This window comes from Aethalodelphis obliquidens, unplaced genomic scaffold, assembly GCF_003676395.1.
Source record: "Aethalodelphis obliquidens isolate GAN/ISIS:26980383/991018 unplaced genomic scaffold, ASM367639v1 scaffold36, whole genome shotgun sequence".
Taxonomy (NCBI): domain Eukaryota; kingdom Metazoa; phylum Chordata; class Mammalia; order Artiodactyla; family Delphinidae; genus Aethalodelphis; species Aethalodelphis obliquidens.
In genome coordinates, this window is record NW_020837980.1 from 8148191 (window position 1) to 8167925 (window position 19735).

General features: G+C 42.1%; 1 protein-coding gene across 1 annotated transcript; it reads left to right on the top strand.

Moving 5' to 3' along the window:
* The first annotated feature begins 670 nt into the window (after positions 1-670).
* LINC02909 (long intergenic non-protein coding RNA 2909) lies at positions 671-3024 on the top strand. The gene is given in 3 exon segments (XM_027129232.1): positions 671-739; positions 2457-2587; positions 2940-3024. Coding segments are annotated over 3 exon segments (285 nt in total).
* Positions 3025-19735: the final 16711 nt, after the last annotated feature.

Genomic DNA, 19735 nt, shown 5'->3' on the forward strand with positions numbered 1-19735 from the left:
CTTGGCTGGGTCATACCAAGCTTATAAACATCTCATATTGGAACCATTCCTGAAATAGGACAGTCACAGATTATGCTTCTGAAAACTGTGTTCTTCTGTTTCAGTCCTTATTATAAGAAGTCTGGTTTTCTTCTCAGAGACCAGGAAAAAACCTATGATATATCTCTAACGCCAAGAACTCGGGTGTTCCCACATTCTGACAGTCTACAAAACCACATAACCACTTTCTACTAACACACATTCCAAATGACCAAGGCTAGAGACAACAACTCAGTGCTTTACCCCTCTGAAAACAATTCTGGGATTTGTTTCCAAAAAAACGTTTTTGGGGAAGCTAGCTTTATCGCTTTCAGCTACTCATCTTTTCTCCCAATGTTGTCAGTGTTTTGGGTTTTTTCCCTACAGTTGTTGCAAATCTTCAGTGAGCTCTGTTGAACCTCCGTGTATCAAGTTTGGAGGCTTGTCTCATTCACAACAAACACATTGAACTGGAGACAACAAAGTAGCTACATCTGGGGTTGCTTTTCCCTGTTTAGGGGAGGATTTTCTTGACTTTCGATGACTAAGAGCCACCATCAGCCAAAGTTTCATTATTTGCTCCGGGAAAACTCACCACCTTATTTTCACTTGCCTTCACCAGCATCCAAGAACCGTCTTCTGAGAACTGGAAATGGAGAGAGAGGCCTGCAGATCAGATGATGTGGGTGGAGCTAACGTCTGCCAGGTGGTACGGAGCGAGGTGAGGCACAAAGGCTGGAGAAGAGGGAAGCCACTCACCAGCTACACCTGTCTCTCGGGTTCGGCGAGGCTCACGGGCGTATGTTGCGGCCTCTCCCGTTGCGGAGCACAGGCTCCGGACGCGCAGGCTCAGCGGCCATGGCTCACGGGCCCAGCCGCTCCGCGGCACGTGGGATCCTCCCGGACCGGGGCATGAACCTGCGTCCCCCTGCATCGGCAGGCAGACTCTCAACCACTGTGCCACCAGGGAAGCCCGAAAAGTCACTTTTTAAATTAAATTTCATATGTTTCTATTGGGCCAAATGCCGTATGGTTTCTCGAAGATTAATGCTATTAATTATTGCGTCTTTTATGGGACCCTATCTGGTTTGGAAGACATAGCATATAAATTATGGAAACTGCAGTAAATGAGCAAAGAAGTAGATGAGTGGTACGTTAAGCTCCAAGGGACGTCAGGATAGGGTGAGTTCAACGTGGGTTGAGAAGCCATTATAAAGTATTGTAGGTGGGACATAAGCTGGGCTTTAAATAATACATTATTTTGCATAACAGGGGCTTGGACACACCTGTGAGGTGGGGCGAGACTGAGTAAAGCCTAGTGGTGAGATTAAGCTTGTTGTTTTGGCAGCACTGGGTAAACAGCCTGATGGAACCGTGAAATAGGTGGGAGGGGGTGGAATAGTGCAAAAAATGTAAGTTTAAGTAGGGAGGACACAGGCAGATTCAGAAATAAACGAAACCTCATATAACGCCATTTCCCATCCAAGGAAATGATATTCAGCTGTGACAAGCATCTTAAAAACAGAACAAAACAAACCCACCACAAAACAAACAAACAGAAAAGCAAACCAGAATCAGGGTTCCAATGTACAACCCGAAGCATCATAACTGGAACATTTTGTTCTCAAACTGGTAGGTTTACTTACTACCTGTGGTGCTTCCCCAGCCCGACCTCTGCAGTCCCTAATCACACGCTTCACAGACCTTAGCATCGGTGATTTCCTACTTCTCCCCTCTTTTCTCTCTTCCCCCACTCTGCATAGGGTGCTCTGAAAATCTATTTTTGGAATATCGAGATTTTTATATATGCTCCTATGCCTGAGGGTCGTCATCATTTCTGTCACCAGGCAAGAGGGAGAAGAAGTGTAGTACTTAAGAACTGGGGCTCTAGTTTCAAATGACCTGGGCCAAATCCTAGCCCTTCTGCCCACTAGGGAAAACATTGACTACCCAAAGTGGTCTCTGATAGTACATTATAAAAAAAATTCTATATTTTTTTGAATTTTATTTTATTTATTTTTTATACAGCAGGTTCTTATTAGTTATCTGTTTTACACATATTCGTGTATATATGTCAATCCCAATCTCCCAATTCATCCCACCACGCCCCCTCCACTGTCCCCCCTTGGTGTCCATACATTGTGACAAAGTATTGATATTTAATTCTCTGTGCCTCAGTTTCTTCGTCTGCAAAATTGCATCAATATTATGAATGACCTCCTGAGTTTACTGCAAGGATTAAATGAGATAACATATGTATGATACACTTTCTGAAACTCAGTGTATTTATTCGGATATTAAATGTCCTCTTAAAGCACAAAATAGTGCCAGAAATAACTAATTAACCCACTCCTCTCATTAGACTTGCCCTGTTTAATTTCCCATGAAATGAACTCTCTTATAACATCCACGCTTGTGATCTTCTTATCAATCCACAGATACTAAAACTAGCAACACCCAGAGAGATTTTCCTCCTAGTCATAAAGGAAGCCAGTGGCAGAGCCAGAAATAATATTCAAATTCTGAATCCACTAGACTGTATCACCTGTCTGGCAAACTCTACTCTTTCTTCCTCCTCCAAATGAGTGTTTCATACCTGATGTTTCTCAGAGCAGTGAAACGAGTAACCTGAATTTATTCAGGAATAATCTGAATAAATTCCAATGGCTCTGCAATGAATTGAATAAACATGTTATTTCATCACTTATTATTTATCACTTATTTATTTCATCACTTTTTATTGTTTGCCTTGGGCTGATTCTAACAGAATACAGTCGCCTCTGGGTATCCATGGGGGATTGGTTCTAGGACCCGCTTGGATACCCAAATCTGTGGAAGCTCAAGTTCCTTATGTAAAGTGACATAGTATTTGCATATAACTAAACAGCTTCTCCAGCCCCGAAAACATGCTTTGTTAACAGGGGAGGGAGTACAAAGGGATAAAATGCAGACTTTACCCCAAAAGAGCCAAGATGGGGCTTTGGCTTTTGGATATACTGCACGTAGGATGGATAACATGTTTCCTTGCCAAGTCATTTCCCTTTAAGGTAGGTTGACCAGACAGGGCCCCTGGTATTGCCAGACCTGAAAACAACTCTCTGTCTTGCTATAATTAGAGAACCTTTAAGAAATGCCATCCCCAACTCTTCAAAATTACATTTCAAGGAAATTAAATCTTGTTGTGTAAATAGGTAAAAAAAAAAAAATCTATTCAAATAACATATATCCCCTTCTCTCTAATGCAGTCTTTTTAAAAATTTTTTAACGAATTTCTTTTTTTTTTTTGGCGTGCTGCTCAGCACATGGGATCTTAGTTCCCTGACCAAGGATTAAACCCATGCCCCCTGCAGTGAAAGCATGGAGTCTTAACCACTGGACCTCCAGGGAAGTCCCTCTAATGCAATCTTTAATGTTGTTAGACATTAGCCAGTAGCTGGATCTCTGGAATTAATCTCTGGTTGATCTAAGGGACTCATTTTATCTAACCGAAACTGGATTGGAGGGGAAGAGAAGCACTATTGGAAGAAGAGAAGGAAGGAAAGAGAATTTCAGGAAAGATTTACGCTCCTGAAATAAAGCAAGACCTACTCGTCCTCATTCAGTTTCCCAGCAGACTGACCTCTATGGACAGCATCAGTCTGGCTCCCCTGCCCTCTGATTTCCTGTTGAACTTGGCCAGATAGCAGAATCCTCCTTCATGAGAGGCATGGCCAAACATACATACATTTTATTTTTCAAAACCTGTTCTATAGGGCTTCCCTGGTGGCGCAGTGGTTGAGCGTCTGCCTGCCGATGCAGGGGACACGGGTTCGTGCTCCGGTCCAGGAAGATCCCACACGCCGCGGAGCGGCTGGGCCCGTGAGCCATGGCCGCTGAGCCTGCGCGTCCGGAGCCTGTGCTCCGCAACGGGAGAGGCCACAGCAGTGAGAGGCCCGCGTAACGCAAAAAAAAAAAAAAAACCTGCTGTGTGTAAAATTCACTATTTCCTTTTTTTTTAATGACTATTTCTTATAGTAGCTCCCTTAGATTCTAGGTATCATTGTCTTTAAACTGCTTTCTGTTAATTAAACCTTAATAAGCAAAGGCAGTGTCTTCAGGAAGCCAATTTTCATCAAGATACTATCCCAGAAAGAAAAGGACTGGGAATTTTAGGGATATATGGGTTCCATTCCGAAAAGGAGGAGCCCAGAAGAGAATACTTTGGAAGAAACTCGGCAATATCTTTTTGGAGGGAGGTTAAAATAGAGTGAGGCCCTGAAGATATTACAAGGTGTGTATTAGCTGAATGACAATCATCTGTTGCCCTCCCAGATTTACGCTCCTGAAATAAAGCAAGACCTACTCGTCCTCATTCAGTTTCCCAGCAGACTGACCGCTATGGACAGCGTCAGTCTGGCTCCCCTGCCCTCTGATTTCCCGTTGAACTTGGCCAGTACAAGGCACCAGCAGAAAATAGATGGGCTGAGCAGAAAGAGCTCGGGACATTTTTCTCCTGGATCCCACCCTGCCAGGTCTGTCTGACAGTGGTCCATGCTTTTCCACAGCTCCTGTCAGGCAGCCCTCTCCTAAAGTGACAGCCCTCACTTGGTTCTGAACATCTTCCCTCCCTTGGCCCTTGCTGGGATGCTGATGGCTCCCTAGAGCCACGACCCAGCACCACGTGGCACTCCCCACTCCTTATTATTTCCCTTAACCTTGCCCACACGATCATGATCAAAATTCTTTTCAGCCTCCCCTTTAAAAAACTGTGCCATCTGTTTCCTAAGGGACCCTGACTGATATACACTCAGAGATTCTTTTTGTTGTCATGTTAATTTCCATAGCCCAATATGGCTGTCATCCACATTACACAAAGGGCATAATACCTCCCTTAAAATATTTTGTTTTTATTTTTAAACTCTGGTAGCCTTTCCTTCTGGTTAAGTACATGCAGCTAATTCAAAGAAAGAGATTTGACTTAAAAAACAAAACAAAAACAAAACACTCCACAAACTTTCTGTTGAAAATTGGGATAGCTGTTGCTACACTGGTTTCCATAGCAATTGTATCAGTTTATCATCTCACCAACAATCTGCGAGCCTGTTTGATTCCCCACACCCTCATCAAAGCAATGTGTTGATCTTTGCCAACCTGAGAAGTGAAACATGGCATCTCCTCATTTCAGTTTGCATTTCTCTCCTTATGAATATGGCTTCATGTGTTTAAAGCTATTTGTGTTTCCAATTCTAGGTTCTATTTGTTCGTATTCTTTGGTCATTTTTCAATACGGGCTTGATTTTACCAATTTACAAAAGCTCTTTACGTATGAAGAAATGTAGTTCTTTGTATTTTATGTGTTAGGAATGCATTTGTACAATTCGTCATTTCTACTTTTATGGTATTTTTGCCACGCATATTTTAAAAAAATAAACTCAGATTTCTATCTTTTCTGTGTGGCTTCTGAGTTTTTTTTTGTTTTTTTTTTTTGTTTTTTTTTTTTTGCGGTACGTGGGCCTCTCACTGTTGTGGCTTCTCCCGTTGCGGAGCACAGGCTCCGGACACGCAGGCTCAGCGGCCATGGCTCACGGGCCCAGCCGCTCCACGGCATGTGGGATCCTCCCGGACCGGGGCACGAACCCGCGTCCCCTGCATCGGCAGGCGGACTCCCAACCACTGCGCCACCAGGGAAGCCCCCTTCTGAGTTTTTGTTAGACTTAGAAAGTCCTTCCTGACTCCAAAATCATAAATCATTCTCCCGTGTTCTTTTCTAGTACTTTCATGAGTCAATACATTTAGAATTTATCTTGGTATATAGGGAAATAGGACTCCACCTTCATTATTTTTCACATGACTACCAGGTTTTTCTAGGAGGTTATACTAGAGATATACTTGCACATATTTACAAAGATAAATGTTAAAATATATTTATTACAGTTTTGTTTGAAATGACAACATATTGAAAACAACCTTTGCATCCTTCAATAAGGACTGGTTATATAAATTAGAGTTTATTCACACCTTACAATAAAATACAACTGTTTAAAAGAAAGAGGTTCTCTAAGGACTGATATGGAATCCCAAAATTATGTGCTCAAGTTATAAATCAACCCTAATGTGAAGAACAGTGTTTATTCAATTTCTGATTTTAAAATATACATACAGTACAAACCAAAGCAAAACATAGGTATACATAGTTACAGAAAAAACTAGAGAAAAATGATAATCTGGGGGGTAAGAAACGGGTAGAGAAGAGATTTAGTTATTTCTTTATATTTTTTGTACTGTATTCATGTACAAGATCATCAGTTTAAATAAATGAATAAAAAAGAGAAAAAATAATAGATTTTGAAAACTCAAGTCATTCTATTTTGGTGGCTGATTCATTACCATGTTATGTAGATTTGTAAGATAATGTCATTTACATCATTGAAACCTGCCCCTTAGTTTAGCGCTTTTTAATACATAGGGGTAAAAAATGTGGATCAGCAGTTCCCTCTGCTGGTCATCAGTTGAAATGCAATGACCTAGAAATCAATAAACCTATCTTATGCTTTATTTTGTGATAATTATCATGTACTCAGTATATCATGAGTGATAATACTTTATACCATAATTTTAAAAAAATCACAGTGGGCGTTTCCTAAAGTTAAAAAAAAATCACACATTTTTGTAGCAGTTCACAATTCTAGAGTTTTAACTGTTGTCTGAGTACAGAACGCTACTTTGATGATGTGGGAATATTGAGAATAAAATAACTTTTTTTTTTTTTTTTTTTGCGGTACGCGGGCCTCTCACTGTTGTGGCCTCTCCCGTTGCAGAGCACAGGCTCCGGACGCGCAGGCTCAGCGGCCATGGCCCACGGGCCCAGCCACTCCACAGCATGTGGGATCCTCCCGGACCGGGGCACGAACCCGTGTCCCCTGCATCGGCAGGCGGACTCCCAACCACTGTGCCACCAGGGAAGCCCCAAAATAACTATTTTTTAACAATAGTTATCAACAATTTGTATAAAAGTAAGCAACATTGTGTATGCCTTGTCAGGCTGTATATTTTCATCATGTTCATCACTGTTATAATTCATTCATTCTACAGATATCAAGTACTTGGTATGTGTCAGGCACATCCTAATGCTGGGATACACTGTGAATAGGCAAACTTCCTGCTCTCATAGAGCTTACTTCCTACCAAAGGAGACAAAATTAACATAATTGACGAAAAATACATAGCATGCTAGTCTGATAAATGCTGAAGAAAGACAAATAAATATAATGTGAAGAATGAGTTTGGAGGGAAGGCTGCAATCGTAGATAGGGTAGCCAAAGGAGGGCTTACCTAGGGCTGAATTTGAATAAAGACCTGGAGCAAGTGAAGAGGCTAGCCAGGAGATACCTGAGAAAATGCATCCAGGCAGAAAAGCAAGTGCAAAGGTCCTGAGGTGCAAGTTTGCCTGGCATGTTTGAGAAACAGCAAGGAGGCCTGTGTGACTGGAGTGAAAAGGATAGAGGAGGGTAATAGGAAATGAGGTCAGAGCATTAATGGGGAAAACTAATCATGTAAGATCTTTGGGTTATAGAAGAACATTGGCTTTTACTCTAAGCAAGGTAGGAAGCCGTTGAAGGATTTTAAGGAGAGCAGGTATGTGCTCTGAATAAATGAATAAACTGAAAGGAGTCAAGGGTAGAAACAGTGAGATTAGTTAGATGTTTATAACAAGAATCCAGGAGGAGAAATAATGACAAGAAGTCATAGAGAGATGGACAGATGATGATAGATAGATAGATGAATAGATAGCCAGATAGGTAGATAGACAGAGAGGTAGATAGGTAGATAGATGCTGTTAGATGAGACAGGATATGCTGGCATGAGACTAACAGAAGACTCAAGAATGACTTCAAGATTTTGACCTGAGCAACTGGAGGAATGTAGCTGCGATTAATTGAGACGTCGTAGAGGGAGGGATGAGTATCAGGAGCTCAGTTTCAGAAGGTTGAGTCTAAGATCCTATTAAATATTAAATATTTGGGGCTTCCCTGGTGGCGCAGTGGTTGAGAGTCCGCCTGCCGATGCAGGGGACACGGGTTCGTGTCCCACATGCGGCTGAGCGGCTGGGCCCATGAGCCATGGCCGCTGAGCCTGCGCGTCCAGAGCCTGTGCTCCACAACGGGAGAGGCCACAAGAGTGAGAGGCCCGCGTACCGCAAAAATAAATAAATAAATAAATATTAAATATTCAAGTGGAGGTTGTCAAATAGGCAGTTGAGTACATGGTCTGGATTCAGGGGAGAGGTTTGGGTTGGAGATAGTATAAAACAGGGAGTCCTGGGGCTTCCCTGGTGGTGCAGTGGTTGAGAGTCCGCCTGCCAATGCAGGGGACACGGGTTCGAGCCCTGGTCTGGGAAGATCCCACATGCCGTGGAGCAACTAAGCCCATGAGCCACAACTACTGACCCTCCGCGTCTGGAGCTTGTGCCCCGCAACGAGAGGCCTGAGCACCGCGATGAAGAGTGGCCCCCACTTGCCGCAACTAGAGAAAAGCTCTCGCACAGAAACGAAGACCCAAGCAGCCAAAAATAAATTAATTAATTAAATTTAAAAAACAAAACAAAACAGGGAGTCCTCAGCATAAAGGTGGCATATAAGTCTGTGGGACCTATTGAGCTCACCCAGGAAGCGAAGGCAGATGGGAAAGAGAAGTCCAAGGCCTGAGACCTAGGACATGTCAACATTGATCAGTATGGGTAATGGGATGAGGAGGAACCAGCAAAAGAGACTGAAAAAGAGCAGCAGAAAGGTAGAAGGGGGACTTCCCTTGTGGTCCAGTGGTTAAGAGTCCGCTTTCCAATGTAGGGGACTCGGGTTTGGTCCCTCGTCAGGGGACTAAGATCCCACATACTGTGGGGGAGCTGAGCCCGTGCGCTACAACGACTGAGCCCACGCGCTCTAGAGCCCATGCACCACAACTAGAGAGAGGTCCACACACCGCGAGGAGCCCACATGCCACAACTAAGATCCGAGGCAGCCAAATAAATAAATAAACAAATATTTTTTTAAAAAAAAGGAAGGTAGAAGGAGGAAAATCCAGTAAATGTGATGTCCTCAAAGCCAGGTGGGGAAAGTTTCAAGCAAGACAAAGTGATCAACTGCTGATCAGTCAGGTAAAATGAGGACTAGGACATGATTTGGGATTAGCCATAAAGGAGCAGGTAGGTGGTAATCTTGAAAAGAGCAATTTCATTTTGCGAATGAAAGAATGTTGCTCACCATCTAGTTCTACAAGAATGAAGTCACTAGCCACTGCAGTCACTGACCTTTAACACACCCTGAAAGGAGTTCAGGGCAGAGATCAGGAATGAGGCACTCTGTGCTCTGGGGAAAACTGGCAGAACAGGCCTTCAGGTAGTTATTTTCAGGAGAAAATTTTATGAACCCAATGTCTTGCATCTTCTCATACCTAGAAAAGCACTAAAATCATTAACAGAGACACCTGCTCCTCGTGACCAGCAGCAACCTTCTACCGAGATCTGTGCTTGGTTGCACGTAACCCCTTCACCAAAATCACATACATACTGACCTCCCCCCGCACCCCTTTGGAGCAGTTCCTCAAGCTACCTGAGAGGCTCCCGGGCTATAGTCCTCAGCAAGCCCCCAATAAAACTTAACAGCCCTCACGTTGTGCTTTTTTTTTTTTTTAAGTTGACAATTATAATGTGTTTAAAAGTGAACAGGAGGAGAGAAATTAGAGACTGAGTATTGATCCTGCTTCTTAAGAATTCACTGATTGGGGACCTCCCTGGTGGTGCAGTGGTTAAGAATCCACCTGCCACTGCAAGGGACATGGGTTCGATCCCTGGCTCGGGAAGATCCCACGTGCTGTGGGGCAACTAAGTGCCCTGCGCCACAGCTACTGAGCCTGCGCACTAGAGCACGGGAGCCACGACTACTGAAGCCTGAGCACCTAGGGTCCGTGCTCCGTAACAAGGAAAGCCACCGCAATGAGAAGTCAGCGCACCGCAATGGAGAGCAGCCCCCACTCACTGCAACTAGAGAAAGCCAGCGTGCGGCAACGAAGACCCAACGCAGCCATAAATTAATTAATTAATTTTTAAGAAAAAGAGTTCACTGTGATTGCTGTACAATATTGTGCTTATAGTTAACAAAATTATATAGTGCACTTAAAAGTTTGTTAAGAGGTAGATCTTGTGTTAAGTATTCTGACCATTAAAAAAAAAAGAGCAAAGAGACATAAGGAAACTTTTGGAGGTAATGGATATAATTATTGCCTTGATAATGGGGATGGTGTCACAGGTGTAGGCATATGTCCGAACTCATCAAACTGTATGCATTAAGCATGTGCTGAGGTTTTGTATGTTAATTCTACCTCAATGAAGCTGTTTAAAAAGAAAAAGAGTTTGCTATGAAAGGAAAGATAGAGATAGACAATAGCAGAGAAGGAAATGGAGTCAAGGGAGCCTAGTGCTTTGGGTTTCTTTTAGTTGGAAGAAATAAGAGTATGCTTGCATGTTTATGGGAATAATCTGACGTAGAGGGAAAAACTGAGATTGCAGGAGAGAGAGTTGGGAATGGTGGAAATTGTGGGTGACCATGTATCAGAGAAGGAGGCCTAGTAGCCGGTAAGGGCTAGCCACAGAGACAGCCTATCCCCAGGACTGGGAAGGTACTGAGTTTGGGCCCAGATGCAGGTAGGTGGGTACAGGGGAGGGGTGGTGAATGTTTTCTTCTGATTGTTTCGATTATCTCAGCAAAGGGAAATAGTGTTGGAAGTTTGAGGAGAGAGGGAAACGTATAACAGAACCTAGGAGAAAGCATGAGAGAGACTGGATTAGGGAAGCACAGTATGCTTGCTGGACAGTATGAGAGTCAGCACGAAGGTTCGTTGTCCCAAATCTCACGTGAGACCAGCTAGCACAGCTGCATGATTTTTAGCTGCGTGGGTATAAGCACAGAGTCAATGGAAAATTGGAGTTAACTAGGGTTGTGGTTTATCCAAACAAGTTTGATATGAGACATGAGGAGTCAGTGGTTCTGAGAGTGTGTGCAAAGCAGTGACTCTGCTGATGGACACGGGAGTTAGCCTGGGCAGAGAGGAAACATAGGATGTCAGTGAGGGGATACAGGACGATGCAACAGTAACAGAATCAGTGGATGGGAGATGCTGGTGGAGTGAAAGAACGGTGAAGGTGGGGTAGAAGATGACAGTCAGAGTGGAATCCAGAATTTGGGATTCGACAGGGCTCTGGCTATTGTTAAAAACAAGGTCGGGCTTCCCTGGTGGCGCAGTGGTTGGGCGTCTGCCTGCCGATGCAGGGGACACGGGTTTGTGCCCTGGTCCGGGAAGATCCCACATGCAGCGGAGCGGCTGGGCCCGTGGGCCATGGCCGCTGGGCTTGCGCGTCCGGAGCCTGTGCTCTGCAACGGGAGAGGCCACAACAGTGAGAGGCCCACGTACCGCAAAAAAAAAAAAAAAAAACAAGGTCAAGGGTATGACTGTGGCAATGAGTGGCAGTGGTAGGGTGTTCCAATAACTATGTAAACCCAAAGTTTAGGTTCTTTCTCCAAGAGGAGGCTGTGTATGGCTCTAGTGACTGAGCCATTTATATTTTATATATCAGCCTGGGGTATACTTTCAAAAACAAGCCCTCAAGTGGTTCATGTTTCCATATTATATACTAGAACACCAAATAGAACACATACCCATATTTTTAAAATGGAAGAGAAATTTCATTCCTCCCAAATGTGCAATCATAAATACTTGAACCAGAGCTCTGATTAGTTTGCAAGACAAACATGTTTTTATTTTTCCCGCCTGGCAGGTAAGAATCAGTGTTAGTGTTGTGTTACGTAAGTATTCCACCCGCCTTCTTGTTTTTTATGATATGCAAAATGCAATCACTTATTCGCCATGACTTTTCCCCCATAAAACTACTCACAAAGTAACTAGCACACGGAGTTGAATAATGGATCACTCTCCGTAAAACCTGCGCCTTCTCCACATACCCAAATCAACAGATTCAGCTTTGTTGTGTTATGGGAGAGAGGAGGTTTCTCAGACAAGAACTTCTAGTCCTGAAAATCGGCAGCCAGGTGTGAAACTGGGACAAGGGTAGAATGATCCTGACTCCTGTGATATAAGTCAGCACTGCGTAGGTCATAAGAGGGAGTCATCAATACTTACACCTTCTTTAAAATTCTTTCCAATAATTGGTTTTGTCTACCATTATCTTGCTGGGACAACTCAACTGGGCTTCATTTCCTGATCTTCAATATAGCATTTTTGTCAACAACAACCAAAGTGTGCTGGGAATTTTTTTTTTTCGCCAATCACGTGGCAGTGCTCATAGCACAGATGCTGGGGGATTTCTTGGTGGCCTCTGTCTGCATGGACAGGACCGGCGTGAATGAATCTGAGGCTCTGCTGAGACCCCAGAGTGCCTGCTCCCTTCACGCTATTTTAAGTGCCACATATGGTTGCACGGAGGTCACTGTGAAAAGGAAGAGAAAGAAAGCAAAATGGCCTATGACCTCCATTATTTGTAAAAAATCACAATAATATATTTTGTTTTATCCTGGAGGAAGGTTGCATGGGTCAATCTGTTGATGAGTTTATTTCTTCTGAGGGAGTCATTTGGGATGGGAATGTTAATTTATTTGAGCAAACAGACATTATCACAGGGATAATGTCTGTGTATTTAACATTTATTAAAATAAATGTTAATTTATTTGAGCAAACAGACATTTTCACAGGGATAAAACGGAGCTAGATAACTGAGCTAGATAACGACTCAGGTGCTTTTACTGCCGGGGACCTGGTTCGATACCTGGTCAAGGAACTAAAATCCCACAAGCAGCAAGGCGCAGCCGGAAAAAAAAAAAAAGATATTATCACAAAACGGCACTGATGGCCATATCTACCTTATCTACTACTTAGGCTTTCTGTGTCTCTTGAAAAATGCTCCCAAAACAGGCAGATTTCCTCCTAGTCTGCTAGTTGCTCTTAGTGGGAGAAAGGGGGTGGGGGTGTGATTTTATTCACGTAGAGTATGCTTAGTAAAGTCAAAGTTAGCCCTTAGGGAGCCTTTCCAACTTCTTGTTTCTGCTTATGCCTCCTCCGCCCCTGCCTATAATGGCAATGACCCCTGCCTATTCCGACCAAACTTGCTTCACTCTCCCCACTAGAATTAACCATAAGAGGAGCAGGACAGCAGAGCAGTTAAGAGCATGGACCCAAGATCTAGACGGCCGAGGTTTCCTCTAAACTCTGCCTCTTGGACTTAACCTCTCTGTGGCAGTGTCTTTGTCTGTAAAATGGTGATAATAACAGGATCAAAGTGAGGATTAAATGAACTACTATATGTAAAGTACACAGAACACTGACTGCCTAGCACAATGCAGGCACTCCGAGCGTTAGCTATATAATTGCCAAAAATATATCGGACACCCCAAGTAGTGTCTTTCTGCTTCTTTAGGTCTTACGCATCTGTCTTTATTAATTATGTATTGCTGGGAAGCAAATCGCCCCGAGAGTTAGAGGCCCAGATCAATAAACATGTATTACCTCACAGTTTCTGCGGGTGAGGAATCTGGAACTGTGTAGCTGGGTGGTTCTACTTCCAAGATCACTCCCGTGATTACTGGCGGGCCTCCATCCCTCACCACATGGGTCTCTCAGCACGGCTGCCTCACAACTTGGCGGTTGGCTTCCCCCAGGGTGAGCAATCCAAGAGAAAGTGGGAGAGAAAATGAAGAATTTACACAAACACACACACAGACCAAGAATAGCAAAGTCTTTTTAAAGCTAATTTTGGAAGTGATATCCCATCATTTCTGCCATATTCTATTCATTGTAATCAAGTCAGTAAATCCAGCCCACACTTAGATTCAGGGATAACACAAAGGCAGGGCTCACTGGGGGGAGCCTATCACACCTTTGATTGTGAGTTGAGCTAGAGGGGGTCCCTAAATTATTTTGCCTATACATAGATCGAGAGAGAGTATTCTTTTCCCCAGTGAGAACCAGCTTCTCACATCCACACTCTTACTAAACAGACACTAGTTTTGGCAATAAAAACTCATATTTAACATCCAATATACTAATTTGCCAAGGTTGATGGCGGAGCTCGGATAGCAGAGAGCTGGCTTTTTCTGTGCTGAGCTAGATAACGACCCTGGAACACATGCTGGAGAGCAGGGCAGCTGGTCACCCCTGGAAATGCAGCTTCAACTAATTGGCGCATACGTAATATTCTGCCAACTACATTGAAGTTTTTAAAAGTAAATTACACACTTTATAACACCTTCCTCGAAGATATTCTGTATGTCCAGCCAAAGTCCTATGTCTATGAATACCTCTTATTTTAGAAAATATGGCTATCAATAAAAGCATAAATAAAGGAAATAAGAACAAGAAAATGGTAGAACTTACATATTTTTCTAATGTACATGAGTCTCAAAATGGAAAATCCAGACAAGTGGAATGTCTGTGTTGAATCCCGCTGCACAGCAGCTCAAAGCTGAGAAAGTGTTTTGTTGACTTAATAAAGCTCTTTGGCAGCTCAAAAGGCTGTGGTGGCATTTCTGCAGCACACAGTTCTGAGGAGTTGATCTTCTGTTAACTCTCAAATACAACTAAAAAGGCCAGGGGACACCCAAAGCTGATAAAACGAGAATAGTACAAAAATAATCTTTAAATTTTTAAAGCAAATAAAAGCAAATTATATATACTATGATCTCAAATATATAAAGAGAAAAGGAAAAAGCCTGAAAAGTAAACCCAGATTATTAACAATGGAAGTTCTGAGTAGTCAAATTTTACTTTTCTTTAACTCCCAATATTTCCAAAATAAAGCCATGTGCTTGTGTGTGTATGTGTGTGCGCACACGCACATACACACACACAGACATGCATGTTTTAAATAGAGCTTTTCCATATCGGACTTGCAATGTCAATGGGCGGTCGAAATCCATTATAGAAAACTAAGAAATTGAAATTCAGCTATCCTTCAATAATCTATTACATCCAAGCCTAGAAACTTCCTTCACAGCATTTTATATGCAGCCTGTTCTCTTCCAGAACAGACACTCTAGCAGTTTAATCTCTCTCAGAATCCATAGTGCTGGGCTTCCCTGGTGGCGCAGTGGTTAAGAGTCCACCGGCCAATGCAGGGGACACAGGTTCGAGCCCTGGTCTGGGAAGATCCCACATGCTGCAGATCAGCCAGGCCCATGCACCACAACTACTGAGACTGTGCTCTAGAGCCCGCGAGCCACAACTACTGAGCCCGCATGCCACAACTACTAAAGCCCGCGTGCCTAGAGCCTGTTCTCCGCAACAAGAGAAGCCACCACCATGAGAAGCTGGCGCACTGCAATGGAGAGTAGACCCCGCTTACTGCAACTAGAGAAAGCCCCTGCGCAGCAACGAAGACCCAACGCAGCCAAAAATAAATAAATTTATTAAAAAAAAAAAAAAAAAGAATCCACAGTGCAACTGAGATCCCTGAGAATCTATATCTCTTCCAGGTTTGGGAGTGATTTCTAAGTCTCCTGTGGACCCATAATATCTGAAGTGCTGTCTATTTTTAAGAATATTTTCCTAAGTGGTAAGAATTAATTAAATATGACCACAAGTATATCATTCCAGCTTTATATTTCCTAAACTTGAGGAAACTGCTACGGCAAGCCACTTCCAGCTTGAGAGCAGATCCTGCCTGTTATACATTAGCCCACAAAGCTGTGAATATTAAGACACCAACTGACCAATCTGCATACCACTCATTATCTGGAACCACACCGGAGGTTTTGGAAAAAATTGAACTCCTATGATTATATATGCTGCCCATATGTGGTTATTTAAATTTAAATTAATTAAAATAAGACTTTTTAAAATTCCATTCCTCAGTCACATGCGCCACATTTCAAGGGCTCCATAGCCACATGGCTGGTGGCGACTCTATTGAACAGAGCAGAATATAGAACATTTTCGCCATCACAGTAAGCTCCATCTGACAGCGCTGCATTTGATTATTGAAAAGTTACCTGTGGGTGGACCTAGAGGTGAACATAGTAAGTGAAGTAAGCCAAATAGAGAAAGGCAAATATCATATGATAACACTTAAATGTAGAATCTAAAAAAAAAGATACAAATGAATTTATACACAAAACAGAAATGGATCCACAGACATAAGAAATAAACTTATGGTTACCAAAGGAGAAGTGGGGGGAGGGATAAATTAGGAGTTTGGGATTAACATATTCACACTATTATATATAAAATAGATAACCAAAAAGGACCTACTGTATAGCGCAGGGAATTATACTCAATACTCTGTAATAACCTTTAAGGGAAAAGAAGCTGAAAAAATGGATATATATATATATATATATATATATATATATATATAAAACTGAATCACTTTGCTGTACACCTGAAACTAACACAACATTGTAAATCAACTATACTTCAATAAAAAAAATATTAAACAGAAAAAAAAGAAAGAAAATTTGCCTGATATCAGAAAATTCTGGTTACTTACTTTGTGACACAGATGTGTACATAATACAAAATTTTTTCTTATCTCCTGGAACTGAGAGTACAAAAATGAATAGAACTTAAGTAAAATCAAGATATTAGAGAAAAAAATGAACAGAACCTTAGGACTGCCTTCCAGGAGATTACCATCTAGACCTGTGATGGTGAATTGCTGTAATCTATTTCTTTGCTCTTCACTGACTTTCCAAATTTCCCATAAACCCTCTCAGTGGGAGTTGTGACACTAGTGAAAAACACCAATGATATGGGACATCGGATGTTGCAGACATATTCCTGCCATTTTTGAAAAAAAGTATTACTCTCTTACACAGGATTTTGTTCTTACAGAAAGACTTAGTATAAAGGCCACCTCTTTCATGCAGAGTTCCCTGATTCCACTTCCTTCTGTAACTCCCTTCCTTCCTTGGCAGCAGAGCATGGTGGTTAAAAGTCCTGATTGGAGGAGACTGCCCAGTTTCAAATCCCAGCTATGCTACTTACTAGCTGTGTGACCTCGGGCAAGTTGCTTAACCTCTCTGTGCTTCAGCAGCACCATCAGGAAAACAGCAATGATAATACTACCAATATGAAGAGGTTTTGTAAACATTCCACAACTTCAAACATATAAAGTGCTTAAAGTGGTACCTGCCACAAAGACAATACTCAGTGAATGTCAGCCAGAATTAAGTTATTCAAATATTTTTTCAACAAGTAAAATATTGTCTGTCCACTGTGAACTGTCCTATACTAAAAGAACTACTAGCTCTATTTTCTAACCTTCCAGAACACTTTGTTTCTTTATTAGGTAGGTTATAAAATCTATCATCTATTAGAGAGGTCTCTGCAGTACCTGTCTCCACTACCTGATAAACTCTTGGAAGGCAATTAGTCTCTTCCATTCTCGTGGTGCTAGTGCAACACATTCATTAGCCGTTAAATCAAGTGTCACACAATCTCTATCACACTCCTTCTTGAATAATAACAAGGATCTGCAAAGGCCCCAAGTCAAAATGGTCTTTCTATTTGAGAAATACGTCAATTTAAACTTTCGTTTAAATAATTATGCAAAATAACTTTGCCATCTTGTTTCTGCATTCCCTCTTTCGCTGACTACAAATACTTCTGTCTCTCCTATAATTTCTGGAATCAGCTTTATTCTCATGTTGTCTCCCTCATTAATGAACGAAATAAATTTTTGACACATGTTCATTCTATATTTGTACGGAGTCGTGTTACTAGCTTTTGCAGTTTATTCTTTGGAAGTTTGGGAGGTCTTACTGAGATGTCCAAGTGGACTCATCTGCCAGGATCAATTAACTTGCCTTAGAGGTACACCTCATGGGCTGCTTAAGCCCAGTCATGGGTCAATAGAATTTTCCCTCTGCTGACTCTCTCCCTCAGTCTCCTTTTCTTTTAATTCTGTGTATTTGTTTTTATTTCTTTTCTTGGCCAAATCTACTAATCTATCCACATTCTGTTTAACTTGTGATTTGGGCCATTTGTCTTTTCATTACTAGGTCCAGAAACCAGTGGATAAAAGAGAGTGGTGGGCTTCCCTGGTGGCGCAGTGGTTGAGAGTCCGTCTGCCGATGCAGGGGACACGGGTTCGTGCCCCGGTCCGGGAGGATCCCACATGCCGCGGAGCGGCTGGGCCCGTGAGCCATGGCCGCTGAGCCTGCGCGTCCGGAGCCTGTGCTCCGCAACGGGAGAGGCTGCAACAGTGAGAGGCCCGCGTACCGCAAAAAAAAAAAAAAAAAAAAGAGTGGTAAATGTTTAACAACTGGTTCTTTGAAGTGGCACAGGGGCTTATTTTCAGCATCTACTGACTTCTGTGGTATAAATACTTCCAATGTAGCCAATGATGAGCTACCAAGATGGAGTCCCTGGCTGCAAAGCTAGGAATGGCTCTTGTGAGCCAGTGGAGCTGCCGCAACACACAGCTGGTCCTGGACCACTAGCTGGGTCTTTGTTTTATAATTGAGAGAGCACCCTGTATATTCCTGAGTCCTTAGGAAATAGTGGTTGGAACACATTTTTTCTACAGTATGGTCCAGGAAGTCGTGGGTAATGGACTTTTAGGCGTCACTTCCATGTGACGCACATGGTGGCAATCTCCTCATTGGTGGCAGCAATAATTGCAATAACTGAGGATCTGATTCCATCATCTGCCCCCTTGGTGATCTCTCTGAGAATGATGAGGATCAATCTTCCACTGGGTGAAACGTGACAGACAACGAATATGGTCTATTAGTCATTTTTTGTTTCTGTATTTGTCTATTCATGAGCACAAGTCAATTCAGAAAATATTTTGTGCCCACTGGGAAAGAGAATAGCTCTTTGAGATATGACCGGAGAGTTTTTGTGTTTCTATATTGACTTTTGACCTGTGACTGAGAACAGAAGTTGTAAATTCTCTGAGGCCTGTGTGTCTATCACTGAGAACAGAAGGTGAAATATTAATAAATTAGATTGTAAATCATTAATACATTAAATTATAATGTCTCTAAAAAGAGTATGGACCAATTCCTTGAAAGATTCAATCTGCCAAAATTCACACTAGAAAAAATAACAATATGAACAGGCCTATATCTATTAAAGAAACAGAATAAATAATAAATAACCTTCCAAAATAGAAAGCAACATGCCCAGATGGATTCCTTGGTTAATTCTACCAAACATTTAAGGAAAAAAATTATTCCAACTCTCTACAAGCTCTTTCAGAGGATACAAACAGACAGAATACTTCCTAACTCATTCTATGAGGCCAGTATTACCCTAATACCAAAACCAGACAAAGACATTACAAGAAAAGAAAATTTCAGGCCAATATCTCTCATGAAATAGATGCAAAAAGCCTCAACAAAATGTTAGCAAATCACATCCAAGAAAGTATAAAAAGAATTATATACCACAGCCAAGTGGTATTTGTTCCAGATATGCCAGACTGGTGCAACATTTGAAAATCAATTAATGTGATCCATTACATCAACAAACTAAAAAAGAAAAACCACACGATCATATCAATAGATGCAGAAAACGTATTTGACAAAATTCAATACCCGTTCATGATAAAAACTCTCAGTAAACTAGGAAGAGAGGTGAACTTTCTCAACTTGATAGACTATCCACAAAATATCTCAAGATCACATTGTACTTAATGGTGAGAAACGTGAAGCTGATGAAATAAAATTTG